The sequence below is a fragment of the Rhinopithecus bieti genome, unplaced genomic scaffold (genome assembly GCF_001698545.2).
Source record: "Rhinopithecus bieti isolate Rb0 unplaced genomic scaffold, ASM169854v2 scaffold_21703, whole genome shotgun sequence".
Lineage (NCBI taxonomy): Eukaryota > Metazoa > Chordata > Mammalia > Primates > Cercopithecidae > Rhinopithecus > Rhinopithecus bieti.
The window spans coordinates 753,546-768,068 of NW_016812332.1; the positions used below are offsets into that span (position 1 = coordinate 753,546).

Genomic DNA, 14,523 nt, shown 5'->3' on the forward strand with positions numbered 1-14,523 from the left:
GCATTTTTTTTTTACTTTTTCTTTTTTTTAAATAAAGAATAATGACCAAGGTACCTGCTTAAACAAATACTACCAGCATTCATTAGTCAGGATGGTTACATGTAAAAGAAATGATGCCAGATAGTAACAAATCCAAGAGAAGTTTATTATGAAAATGGCACCTGCGGATGAAAAAATTAAGTTACATAAAGACAACCATGTATGTGACATGTATGAGAATCTACAAAAGTATAAAAAGAACCCTGTTGTAAATGAAGTATGTACATTTCTGATTTGCAGCATTATCAATGGTCAATGAAAAAAAATGTTTCAAAATAAGCCAGGCACTCAGGAAGTTAGGTCCGGTTAGCTTCACACAAAACAAATGTACCATAGCTGTCGCTTTGTAACGTTTTAATTATTTTTTTATATATATAGCGTAGAGTTGGTAACACTGCTAAGGTTTTTACGAACAGAATATCCCTTTCCCCATTATTCAGCTACTTGGCACCAGTCTCCTCATAAAAGTTTTCATATATTTGTACAAGAAATAGTTAAAACACAGACACAGTCTTCACAGGTAAGGTAATGAAAGTTTTTTTTTTTTTTTTTTTTTTTTTTTCATTTTGTAATTTCAATCAACACTATGGATTTAGACAGCAGCTGTGATTATCTTGCTTAGTTAAAATCACCAGAAATCATTTTGAACACGACACAGACATTTATAAAAGAAAAAAAACAGCTGTCTAGCTGTTCTTTGTAGCTGATAGGTGCATTCCTTTGATTGTTCGATAGCTAGAGTAGAGCTTCCAAAAGTAATCTGTAAATTTCTCCATTGGCCTTCTTCACCTTCTAAACCTACTTAAATCCTTCAAGTAAGCTCACTATTAAAATTTACGGCATTTAGCTTCTTTTTGTTATTATCCCACCGTGGTTTGGGCCCAGCTCATGAAATCAAAGGTCCTAGAGGAACCTACTCAACACAGTGATATTCAAAGGACAGCCGAGTTACTATATTAGCATTGCACAAGTAAACAAATATATATGACAATTCTAGATTCCATTATCCCCTCCCATTTTGTTTCTTAAAAATGTTGGTTGACCTTTGAAAGAATTTTCTGTCTCACTGGTAATTGCTTTATATATTGCTCCATCAGCCAACCTGAAAGGAAACCAAAGAAAAGCACCCACTGCTTATAGGTAGAGCACAAGGGACTCTGGGAATGTTAACAACTGAGGCTATATGGCATCAATTTATTTAATATATCTGAGCATTATTCTTCAGTGCTTTGTGTTGCACTCCAGAAGAGAGAGTCATACCCAGAATTCCGTCGTGGGAAAAATGGCTCCATTAACCTTGAGCTAGTTAAGAGTCTTTTTATCTCTGAGAATGAAACAGATTTTGGGGATGGGGAAGGACTGAAGAGGAGGGAGAGGGGGAGATGGGAAAGGGAGGGAAAGAGAGGAGAGGTAGGGAGAATATACACCAGCAAAGCAACAGCAGGAATTTTAAAAGGTAAAACGGAAGATTCACAGACAGTAGAAGCAGCATAGGGTGACATTACAGAGGAAGGCCACCACACAAAACCCACTAACCCCCAAGAATCACTGGATTCACTAGGACTGCAGGAATGGGACTGTACCACTCCGGACTAGAGATAGAGCACAGATAAGACAAAGGACAAAACAACTACATTAGCTTAGTATATACTGCATATAGAAACACACATTGAAACTGCAATGGGACTGACAGCCAGGGACACGTACACATTGTACACATTACAGTTCTCACATCTGTTATTAGATGCCTTAACAAACAGCTGCCAAAAATGAAGTGGAAGAAGAATTTATACTTGACAGTCATTTGGAGTGTTTGACACCACACTGATTTCTGGCAACAAAGACAAAATAGGATTTTTTTTCTTTTCTTTTCTTTTCTTTTTTTTTTTTAACTTGGCAGTTTTCAGTTGCAGAAAACTGTCTGAAGCTTATTAACCCATTCTTTAGTTTTAAAACTTACTGGTTTCAACCCAGAAATAAGAACCAAAGGAAAAGAAATTCCATCAAATCAACTCAGTCCCCCAAAACACAACCTTCCTTTTTTTAAGCAAGAAATGAAAAAAACCAAAAACATGTTAAATATTTTCCTTCTTTTACTCCGAAGTGTTATTGAAGTTGCAAAATTAGCCTCAGTTAGACTGAGTAAGGAAAACAAAAAGCTAAACAAAAGGCAGTATGTACCTAAACTGCTCCTCAAATCAGTTTGATTGAGTTTTCCAGCAGCCCCTTTAAAAAGGGCTTTACTGACCCATTAAATTTAATGTGAGGCTATGTTTGTTAGTTGGGAGGTAAAAAATTTTAAGTCCTGCAGCAAACGTTAATGAGGGCTTTGTCTTAACTAACCAAGGAGACTGCAGCAACGGACTCTAGACCAGGACAGAACACAATTTTTTTCCCCCAAAACCCAGCCCAGGAGCTGCATTTTGTATGAAGACATTACAGATTAATAAATGATAGCACCATGGTTTTAGAAATTAAGTTAATGTTTCAGTAATTAACATTTAGTCCGACTTTTTTTTTTTAAAACATTCTAGTCACAGGCCAGAAATTAAGTTTAAGAACCCAAATTATTTTATGTGCAAGTAAGAAAATCTTAAAATCTTAACCGTAAAAGAGAATTAAATTCTGCATAAAATTCTAAAATACTATTCCCCTATTTTTTTTTTTAAAGGAATTAGGAACAGAAACAAAAAACCACCCCATTTCATTTGACTTAGTCAAACAGGGCACATTGTTTATGCTTGTCTCTTTCCATCTTGATCATATCAAGATCTTTATGAAGAAACCCCAATGGTTGTCACTTGAGAACTCTCTTGACCACAAGACTGAGTATTCTATGGCAGAGGCATATACACATGAAAGACATCTTAATAAAGATGCAAAGGAAAGCAAAACAACCCAACACACATCTTAGAAGAAGACAAAACGGCAGGCAACTGGTCGTCTGACCCTCTGAAGGCAAAAAATAAACATATCTTTACACGAAAGAATAAGTCAGGTGAAAGAAAGAGGGGGTGGAATGGGGACCGTCGTGGCGAGAGAAGACGCTGACCTGCTCGAATTCAAAGTGCTAGAATTAAAGGTCTAAACGAAAATGCCGACGATGCCTCCTCCGAGCGGGGCCTGGCCGGGCCCAGGACAGGCGGCGCCTCAGTCCTCCTTGCGCTCCAGAGTCTGTGCCGCATGGATGCCGTTGCTGTAGACGGGGAAGGGCAGCGTGGAGAAGAGTCCCTCGGCCGTGGTGAACACATTGCCGGCGGGCATCTGCGTCAGGCTGGCTGCGCTCACTGCGCCGCCGAACGGTCCTGACATGTTGAGCCGGTGCACATGGTGGTAGAGCATCTCCATGGGCGTCTTGGGGTCGAGGCCGAAGCCAGGGCTGTTAACGTCCACGAAGTTAACAGCGTGCGCGTTGGGCAGCAGGTTGCCCTGCATGGCCAGGGTCACCTCGGCGGGCGCGTAGCGGATGGTGCCCGTGGTGTAGACCCTCTGGGCGGCCGTGCTGGTGGCGGCCAGGGTCCCGGTCACCCTGTGCACCAGCGGGAGCACGACGTTGCCTGCCTGCAACCTCTGCAGCGCCTCTAGGTCCCCAGTGTACAGCAAGGAGTTGGACGCGCTGGGGCCACCGCCCCCCGCGCCGCCGCCCCCGCCCCCGCCACCGTTCCCGGGGTGCTTGTCCCGTGGGGACGCCGAGAGCGGGGGTGACAGCGGGTCGGAGGCAACGGGGGCCAGGGCTGTGCTGGCCGAGGTGCCGAACTGAGTCTTGCGGGCAGCCGCGCCGTCGGCGCCGGGCGGGGTGAGAACCGAGTCGGGGATGGCCACGTGCAGTCCCCGCTGCCACCACCCCCACCGCCGCCACCCTGCGGGGACGGGAAGTGCTCGGAGCTGGGGGGCTTGGTCATGCTGTAGGGGGACTCGTTCCTGGAGATCTCCCGGTTGGGCGGGTAGTTCCAGATGCTGCTGTCGTTGTCGAAGTTGATGGGTTCCGAGATCTCCGTCTTGATCTTGAGCACCGAGGCACTGTTGGGGGAGGACAGCAGCCGCGGGGGCTCCACCAGGCCCGCGTCCAAGCCGCCCGGGCTCGACGCACTGGACAGGCGCCGGCGGCTGGCGCTGCCGCCCTTCTGCCGTTTCCGCCTTTTCTTGCGCTTCTGGTGCTTGCTGGAGGCCTGAGCGCCCGCCTCGCCCGCGCTGTCCGAGTCCTTGGCGCTGTCGGATGTGAGTGACTCGCAGTTCTGCAGCCGCAGATCCGACTCACTCTCCACGTAGCGCTCCACCTTGATCTGCATCGGGCCCAGCGCACCGAAGCCGTCCTCGCCCGCCTTAGGGTTCTCAAAGTCCGAGTGCTCGAAGCTGTCATCGCTGTCGCGGCTGTCCGGGTTACTGGAGCTATGGCCGTCGTCGTTGCAGTTCATGTCGTTGTCACACGCGTTGCCCGACTTCTTCCGGTCGGGCTCCGGGTCTTCGCTGTTCTCGGACTGGTTCCCTTTCTCGTCGGACTTGGAGTTCTCGTTGTCCTCTGCGTGGGGCCCGGGGCCGGAGGTGGCGGGGACGGGGAGAGAAGAGAGAGAAGACACCAGGTTAGCGGGGTGACCCAGCCTGTCACCTGCAGGGGCTGGGGCTGGGAGCAGGGCAAGTGTCCAAGTGTCCGTCCTCATCACGGGCTTCTCCATCACCTTCAGAGGACTTAAAGCCTGGGCTTTCTCTCTGCTAAGGGCCGGGATTAGCTGGACGGTTACTCAAAAAGTGCCGGCCGAGGATCAGCGGCACTGGCAATCATCTGGACATCTGTTGCAAAGGCAGACTCTCTGCTACCACCCAGATAGACTGAATCAGGTTCTGCATTGGAATATGACCCCCAGGTGATTCTCAGGCACATTCAAGTTTAAGAAGTCCCACAAAGATACTCAGGAAGTCAGGTTAAATAACCTGGATTAAGGTGTGACACAGAAAAATGATGACATGCAAGGTGACTTTCTAAAGAGTCTGCATTTTCCCTTGGTGAATATTTTGTTCATTACTGAGAGCCACTCTCCTTCTTTCCATTCCATAAGTTATTCTCCCCCACAGCACTTACCACCATCTGATTCACTGTATAGCTTTATTTTTATTATTATTTATTATTATTATTTTTGGCAGGGTCTGCCTCTGTGCCTCAGGCTGGAGTGCAGCAGGATGGTCACCGCTCACTGCAGCCTTGCGCTCCCCAGCTCAAGCCATCCTCCTGCCTCAGCCTCCAGAGTGGCTAAGACCACAGGTGCCTACTACCACACATGGCTGATTTTTTTTTTTTATTTTTAGAGACAGGGTCTTGCCATGTTGCCCAGGCTGGTCTCAAACTCCTGGACTCAAGCAATGCGCCCACCTCAGCCTCCCAAAGTGCTGGGATTACAGCCATGAGCCACCGCGCTGCCTCACTGTATATTTTAGTTTTATTGACTTGTCTCTTCCTCCCACTAGTATATAAGCTCACTGGGGCTAGGATTTTTTCTTTGTTTTGTTCACAACAATACACTATATTAAAAAGGGGCAGAGACTACCAATTCTAGGACTTTTTATGTCTTTGTCAAGAACTTTCGAATTAATGCAATTTAGGGACAGGAAGACAATGAAGATCTGCCTTGAGTGCTCTGCCCTCCTTCTGCCTCCCTGAAGCTGGGTCTGGAGGAAGGGATACATGTTTACATGTACCCCTTGTACATGTAAACAAGGAGCTGGAGCTCAGGTGTCATCATGATAGGGGGTTGTCAGGGAAACCTAGCTGCCACATTTTTGGGAGAATAGATTTTTCCAGTAACACAAGCTCTGAAGATTGAGGGATGAAGCCTGACTGGCAGCCTGGACTAGAGGCTGTGGTCATTGCCTTCCCTTTTGTAGCAGAAGAGGGAGGGTTAGAAGGGGTTTAGGATTTTCTTGCAGCTGTAAAATCCTACAAGTTTGGTGCTCCCTGGCCTTATGAGTGTCTCTGGAAGAGGGCTGGGGATGGGAGGAAAAGCACATTTCTATACTCATTTTCTGTGTCCCAAAGAACTACTCAGGAAGTCTGCTTCCCCAAAAGAAATGAAAATGCATGAGTTTGTTCTGCATAGACTCAGGAAATAAGTAACAGTCCAGCACCCCGAAAGGGGCACTGATCAATGCCATTAAGTATCCTACTTTAGAGGCTCGGTCCTAGCTTGGTGGGAATGTGAATATTTGGGGCTCAAAGTCACAGACTCTCTTGGAGCTGGCCCTAGTACCTGCCTCTAGTAGAGGTCGAGAGCTAGCTATGAGGTTAGAGCAGGGTTCCTTCTGTATGGCCAGTGGATTGACATTAAATGATTGCTGATAGCAATCAATCTCTTTCTGTATATTTAAAGAAAGAGATCTGTCAGATCTCAAAAGATCTTTCTTCTGTGTGTATATATACACACAACATATATACATACGTATATACACACACACACAAGTATTTATCCAGCACTACATATCTATATGTATTGTGTGTATATATACATATACAGTACATACAGGTATGTACTGGTGTACAATTATATGTATGCATGTGTGGAGAGAGGCAGAGACTCAGTAATAACTTGATATGACATGTGTCTCTCTGAAATGTGACCAGTTGCTTTGCCTCTGATGATGGCCCTCTGGCCATTGCCCACCCCCCGTGTGTGGTGGGCAAGCCATCACTGCAGAACATGGAGAAGAAGGAATAATACCTGTAATACCTGAGGTGTCTTTAGAGTCTGACTCAGAGTCGGATGTCTCCGAGGATTCGGAAGTTTTCTCCGGCAGATGGGGGAGCTGTGCGATGTCCATGGGTGTGTCCTTGTACTCAGGATTGCTGTGGGAGGGAGGCACTGGTCAGGAGTGCAGACACCCATTCTGCATGGTTTGATTGGACCATCTTCTCCCCCACTTCTTTGTCCCAGACTTCTGGAGTTTAGAAAGTTTCAAAGACTAGACATGAAATCATTTCTCAGCTCTTCATGGGATTTTATGGAAGCTTGGCTTGCATGTGCCGGGGTACAGGTGCACCCTGCTGCAATGATCGAATATTCAAATGCTCCATGAAAGCCATAGAGAAGCCTTTAAATAATCAGGTACCACTGAGGGCCAGGGAACCGTGCTGCTTGACAGTCCTCCCAGAGTAACACCTGGGGGAAGGGAGGATGAGAAGTACTCTCAACAATTAATTCCCATGCCTCCTGGTGTGTCCTGTCTTCTCTTGGGCTCCTAATGAGTCCATGGCCTCAGTACCTTTGTTTTGGGCCCTTGATGTAGCTTCTCAGCTGCTCAGACGGCTTCCACGCTATTGGTGGGGTGGCAGAGCCTTTGGTGCCTATCAGACAGATGCACAGGTGCACCTTGGGATGCAGGGGTTATGGCTACCGAACTGTCAACACACCCATTACAATCACATTTTCATCTGCTCATGTGTTGTACACCTGTGGCTTGTTAGCTGGAAATCTGATTGCAGTGGGGAGAGTCCCAGTGTGAAAGAGGCCCTAACAGAAGGGATCTAACCTCACTTGCACAAATGTGCTTAATTTTTGTTCTATTTTTAGTTTGGAAACAAGGCTCTTTTGGAAGAGAGAGCATGTTAAGTCAGTTTGACCTGTCTTCTGGAAATGCCACTCCAAGGCCACCTGATGTATGAGGAGAGTAGGCTCCTGTAATCTGAAGGCACAAGGAAATCCTCCTGCTTCAAAATGGGAAATGCCTGTTCTATTTTTCCATGATGGCTAGCCAAGCAGAGACTTAAAATTGATGATTACTGACTCATTTGCTAATCTCTAGCGAAATTCCTATAGTAAAGAGTCACTGTTTCAGTGACTACTCCAAAACTGCGAATGTTCCTGGGAGGGGTAATTCACTAAAATGGATTATCAGGCATTTACTCCTTAGTGTGAATTAGCTTCAGCAGCAAAGCTTTCTCTAGATAATCAGATGAGACGAATGGTGGGAAGATGGACTCCTTCTCTGAATACTCTAAGAGTCTATAATTCTATTAAGTTACAAGGGAATGGGAAGAAGACTGGAGGAGCAGTAGCTTCAGAACAGGGAAGGACAAGCCTGGATTGGGGCCTGGGTGCAAGGGTTCTGGGAAGGAAGAAGTGACGTGAAAGTGTTGCTCAGCGAAGAATAATAGACAAGAATGTGGGAAAGAAAACCAAACTTCCGCAGTTGCTGTTTTGCCAGGGCCACATCATTTTCTTTCTAGATCTCTGCTCTATAGAAGTGATGCCAGTGAATGGCTGTCTTGGTTCCAGTTTCCCCTGCTAAAGCCCATGACGTTAGTCTTCTTTGGGGGCTCACAGATCACTTGCCCTACAACTTAGAGTCCTTTATTATTGACTTCAGGGAGGGTTTTAGGTCAGCTGAAACAGGTCTTCTATGCCTGAGATTGAAGCTTTTGAGGTTGAAGACTGGTCTTTGATACCAAAACTTCCTTCCTATCCACATGGGATTTGATGGAATAGAATCACCAAAACTCACGAGTTTGTACCATCTGATCCTAGGCTATATCAATGGTATTCAGAGACTGACTGCTTAGCTCTTCTTACTCCTTGCATTTGTAGGCAGAGGAGGAAGTCATGAGGTTGATGAGGCAGTAAGAAAGATCCAGATAGGAAGAAATCTCACAGAATGGGAGTAACAACCACATAGATGACTTCAATACCTATGTTTCATCAACATGGGAGCCAGACCCTGCTAGCCCTAGGGTGCCTGTTTCCAGCGTTTCATTCTTAATGGTGATGGGTCTCCTTGTCACAGTATCATTTTGCCTAGCAAAAGAATGGCAGTGCCACAAGACCTCATTCTATTTTCTGTCTGGCATATGAGTTTTCATAACCACCTGCATTCCCTATAGTAATTATTCCATAAAACTCTATGTGCAAGGATTCCTTGATATCAGAACTCATCTTGAACACATCACAAACACGGGGGAGACTTTGCACGGAAATCAGGCCTTGGAGAAAGCCACATTCAATACACATACTTTTACCTTTAGAGAGAATTAATGTAGAGCAGAAGAGGTCAAAAAAAGGAAATAGAAGGTAGATAAATGAAGACTCTTTTAAGTGGTGCACATTAAGGCCCTCTCTAGAGCAATAATCATTAGTGTCTGATTGATATGCTGTTGGTAGCAAGCACATTCATGCCTTCAAGTCATCACCAAAGTATGTGAACACACTCTGAAGGGCCAGTGTGCTGATGAGCCATGGTTGTTAGCTTCTCAGCTCCATTTGGCTGTCTCAAAGAAAAATGGGATTCAGGTACTCCCTGTCTAAATTATCAGCCAAAGGGCACCAACTTCCATTCATAAGACCTATTGGAAATTTTCCTACTCAGACCACGTGTGGGCTCTGCTTGGTGGCTTTAGGCCAGGAGAAGCCAAAGACCAGAATAATGGGGGTGGGAGGGAGCCAGGCCAAGTGCTGTGATAGTGTCACGCCAGGATTGGCGTGAACCTCCCAGAAAGCCTGCCCCCAAACTCAGATGACCCAATCTGTGGGTCTTGGTTAGTTTTCTGCTAGTTTGAATCCAAAGGCAGAATGTAGATTGGGAAGGGGAGAGAAATGGTGTCTCACACCGGAATTTAGGAAGCAGGTGAGCTAGGGCTCACTTGTAGATAGAATGTTAAGGACACATTTTAAGAGCAGTAAAGCTTGCCCAAGATCTCAAAGCAGAGGGCCAAAAAAAAAAAAAAAAAAAAAAATTGCCTTCATTTTTACACTGCTACACTGCTGTTGTTTGATTCCGGCAAAGCAACTCACTTTGTTTACCAAAACTTTAATGCCCAGGAAGTCAAACCCTATGTAATATGCTAAGGGCATCAAAGGGATGAAATATAAGAGGAATATAATGTCCCCTGCCACTTTTCTCTCATTCTGTTTTACTTAATTTTCACAAGAACTGGAGTGTGTGAGTGTGTCTGTGGTGGGGAAGAGGAGATGCTTTTTGAATGCTTCAGCTGTAGGCTGAAGTCTGTATTCTTCTGGCCTAAGGATTTGTGGGAAAACCAAAGCAACTTCTGCAGAGATGCCCAGATGCTGACAGACCGAGAATTACTGAAAATCTTGAAATCTTTCCTGCAAGTCCCTTCCAACATAGTTTGATCTTCTCACATTTATTTGAATCTTGTGGAAAGAATAGCAGAATTGCCATGAAATTCCACACCAGGTACTGTCAAAAGATAATATTCACAACATGTCAGCTATTAACCATAGGGCTGCATATTTTATAACCAGGACAGAAATAGAAAAGAAGCAGAAAATATACCTAAGAAGGTAATTCACCCAGATGATATTCTTTTCATTTGCATTCTTGGCATTAATAGCTATGGTGGCACTGGACTGTATCCAAATATATCCTCCATTCTTCTGCATCCAGCGATAGTACTTTGTCACACACTGACCCTTATTCAGCACTGGGGAAAAAAAAACAAAGGCGTTGTATTAAGACTGGGATCAAATAATTTTTTAAAATCTCTGCAAAGCCTTAAGCCTGCACCAAGCCAGGGCGACCCTCTGTATGCTTAATATAGAATGCCATTAGTAGGACAAATGAAATCAATTCAGTGGAGTGGCAGCTCTGGAGCCAGGGTTACTGGCATTTGTAGCAAGACTTTATTCCGTTTTGGGCAGCCATGGTGTGAAAAGAATAAAAGGACTACAAATCTTTTTGGCTCACAGAACACCTAATGCGGTGTGGATATTGTCAATGGGTTTGACATCAGATGGTAAGAAAGGCAAATTTGTATGTGATTTATTCATAGCTTTGAGGTAGACCTCTTTGAGATTCTGGATATTTGAATGGTTCCAAAGATGCTTTACCCCTCCTCTTTGATCATTTCTCCTCAGTGTGAGCAATCTCAACCCACGTCCTTATATGTCTGTTCCTTTTGATCTTGTCTAACAGAATTTATAGTCCTCAGATGAACTAAATTTACGCTGGTCAGTCGGGGGAGATTCTGGTGAGACTTCGCTGAATGTTGGAACAAAATAAATTCCCCAGTGGAGTCAGAGAGCAACACTGGCCTGAGGGAGGCACAGAATTGACTTGGCTGGAGCCAAACAGAGTGACAGCTCCACACAGACTCTGAAATATGGCCCCAAATGAAGGAACAAGTAAAAACAATCAGTAATGTGAAACGGTGCCATTAAATATCCACTGGAAGAGAGCTTTAAAATGCAGATGTTAAAAATGATACTTTAACCAAAATCTCGCCAAGTTGAAATTGATTTGATTTGTATCTGGGTACTCCTGAGCTAGTAAAAGGGGAAAGCACAGTAAATCATCCCCTGAAATAAAGTGCTGTGGATGGGAATGGTTTAAAAGGGTGCCGGAAATGTGGAAAACCTGCTGTTACTACTTGGCTACGGATCGCAGCAACTCGGCGCCCCGCAAAAGCTCACCAGCTGGTTGACCACTAGAGGGCAGTGTGCACTCATCTACGTTGCCCACTTTTGGCATGTCCTTGTCTCCGTCTGCTAAAATGAAAAACCTCTAACTGCTGTAATAAATTTGGCTAAATTAGCTGCTAAATGGTTATCTCAAGTAATATGTATTTGCATTAATCATCTTGCTCTAAACCAGAACAAGCCAGAGTCCTAAAGACGTAGTAAATTCATATTGTCCATTTAATTACGGCTAATAAGTGCTTCATATACAATAGTTTCATGAAGTACATTTAGATTTTTTTTTTTTTTGAGGGAGGTGGATGGGTGTAAAGGGAAGTCACTTTGGAAAAGAGCTGTGTTTAAGGCTGTGGAAGCTCTTCTCATCTTGTCCTGAGCCACTCTTCCTGGTTCTCAAAGTGCTCAAAAATCACACATCCATTATATCCACAAACATATAAACTTTGAAGGTTTTCTTCCATTCTCCTTTTCTTCTTGCAGCACGCTAATGGGACGGTTGTAAAATCTGGTAATTATATCTTAACTCTTACTTGAAAAAACCTTACTCTGATGAGTGTTCCAAATCATAACAAGTTTCATTCTGAAACTCCTCACCAGTTTAGGGTGTTTTGAAGGCCTGGAACTGTCACCATCTCTTGGTAGCGTGGCTCCACAGGTCGCATTGTACCTCCTTTTGTAGGCAATTGTAAGTTCTGCCATTCTGCATGCATGGCTTCCCAGGCTACAAAACCGCGTGGTGAAGCTGAAAGCAGTAAAATACTAATTCTGCCATACAGCTCCTCTGTCAAACCATTGTTGCATGCAACAAGATGTGCTTTTATTCAAATCCTCTCAACCTGGTTAACTATTAATAGAGGAAGGATGGATTATATAATTCTGTCCACTGTTTTCACAGAGAAAACTTACAGTACCCCAATCAGTGGTTGGGGGTATAATTCTGTCTGCTTTGTATCTGGAATGAGGAATAATTCCAAATGGTTCTAGTATGTTGAACAAAGGCAAAGAGACTAAGAAGTCCCTTTTTAGAATCACATGAAGACTACATTAGGATGGCAGGCCAGATCAGCGCAGCCTACCTGGGAGTTCCAGACTAGAATTTGACCAAAAGCAGGCAAAATTTTAAAAAGAATGATCTCCAGTATACAAAGTATACAAGAGGGGCAAAGGGATAAAGGAGTTACAATATCCATTTAGAATCTGCAGAATCAACGTAAAGATCATCCACCTCCTTCCTGATAATACTTTCTCTTAATAAAATCCCAGTTTGGAAATGGATATCCAGCCAAACCTTTGGCCTCCCCGGTAGTCTGCACATATGTGTAGTGAAGGGGGCTGAAAGGCTCCTTTGCTAAGGGATTGTATGGTATCATCTTTTTGAATTACAGGAGGGTAACTCTGGGTCTACTTAAATGGATCTGTGTTGCCTGAGAAGATAAATCCAGCACTTATTTGTTAGGGCCCATGAATACAATAATACAGCTTTCTTTATTACCCAGGCCAAGGGTCAGCTAGCAAGAGAGGAGAGTTAAATGTGAGAGAGGCAGGACAGGTGACTTCTGATGTGAGGAGGTTATCTGTAAAAGGGGAAGGGAATTGCTCAAGGCTTCCTTGGGGAGTCAGGGAGCCACTTGCTAGCCCTTGACTTTCTGTGGTAATACCACAAAGCAGGTTCGGGAGCCCACCGTGGGCAGCTGAAGGAGACGAGTTTGACTGACCTGTGGTTTTACTGTGGGCCAGTCTGACAGACAGAATTCCTAAAGGGTAGACAATCTCGTTTGGTCTTAGGTCATGACTCTTTCCTAGGGATTAGTGTTTTCTGAATGAGACCCCCACACTCCAGTGGGAATCTAGATAACCACAGATACAGTGCAGAGTTAGGACAACATATTTACCAAAATATCACCCAAAATATCACAAAATGTCTCGTAAAGAAATCAATATTTGGGAGGCCAAGGCAGATGGATCACTTGAAGCCAGGAGTTCGAGACTAGCCTGGCCAATGTGGTGAGCTGCTACTAAAATTTAGCAGCCTGCCTCTACTAAAAATCCAAAAATTAGCCAGGTATGCTTGTGTGCACTTGTAATCCCAGCTACAAGGGAGGCTGAGGCACAAGAATCGCTTGAGCCTGGGAGGCGGAGGTTGCGGTGAGCTGAGATTGCACCACTGAACTCCAGCCTGGTGACAAAGCGAGACTCTGACTCAAAAAAAGAAAAAAGAAATCATAATGGAATTTAGCTTCCTTAAAAAATGAACAAGAAATACTTTTTGCTTGGGCCTCCAGAATATAAATTTATGACTTTGAGATGAAGCTTCTTTCCTTGAAAAAAAATATAAAATAAAATAAAGCCCCACTGGCAAATCAGTTGGATCATTCCAGCTGCGCCAGAGGCAGGATCTGACAGCTTTTCCTGAGCTCATGTGGTCCTAATCAGCTCAAGAAGAAAAGCCACCTTGGTGCCAGTTTGAAAGAGATTTTTAGTGTGTAATAAATTAGAGAACTTGAAAAACACGGAAAAAACTTTTTTGATTCTCTTTAACCCAGTGGCTGTTGTTTTTTATTTTCAAGTTTTAGGTTTAGAAAGCAGTGAGAAAGGAGAGAATATTTGAATACGTTTATTTCATAAAATTCCTTTTGTGGGGAAAAAGAAAAATAAGCACCATGTGAGTTACTTGATATGAAAGTCCTTAAAAAGATAGTTAATTGTCCCTTGAAAAGAGGTAGATACTCATCACACCAATGAGCCTAGGAGTAAAGTCATAACCATGTCTACAAACTACAAAGGGAAAGGAACAGAGGGAGAGGAACTAGAGAGAGAGAGATTCTAATTTGAATATCACATCCTTGTCATATGGTCTGGGTACCTCTAACATGTAACCTGGCATCTTTTCTTTGGTTTATTCCAAAGTTTACTTTCTGCTCTGCAAATTTTTTGGGCCGAGCAGCCTGTGTGTCTCTCGTTGAATTCACTGATCATGTCAAAGCATCTCTAGAATTATGTCTTTAAAGTTGTACTCTAGCAATTACTTTTAGTTTGAGGATCCCAAAACTTTCTTTTTTTTTTTTTTTTT

At 44.1% G+C, this 14,523-nt stretch overlaps 1 protein-coding gene across 1 annotated transcript in view; it reads right to left on the minus strand.

Annotated features, from left to right (window-relative positions):
- Positions 1–1,935: 1,935 nt before the first annotated feature.
- The window catches only part of NPAS3 (neuronal PAS domain protein 3), an 884,282-nt gene continuing 871,694 nt past the window's right edge, over positions 1,936–14,523 (minus strand). The window contains 4 exon segments of the mRNA XM_017895908.1: positions 1,936–3,869; positions 3,872–4,558; positions 6,747–6,871; positions 10,315–10,462. Of these exon segments, the coding sequence (XP_017751397.1) occupies positions 3,190–3,869; positions 3,872–4,558; positions 6,747–6,871; positions 10,315–10,462 (1,640 nt within the window). The 3' untranslated portion in view covers positions 1,936–3,189.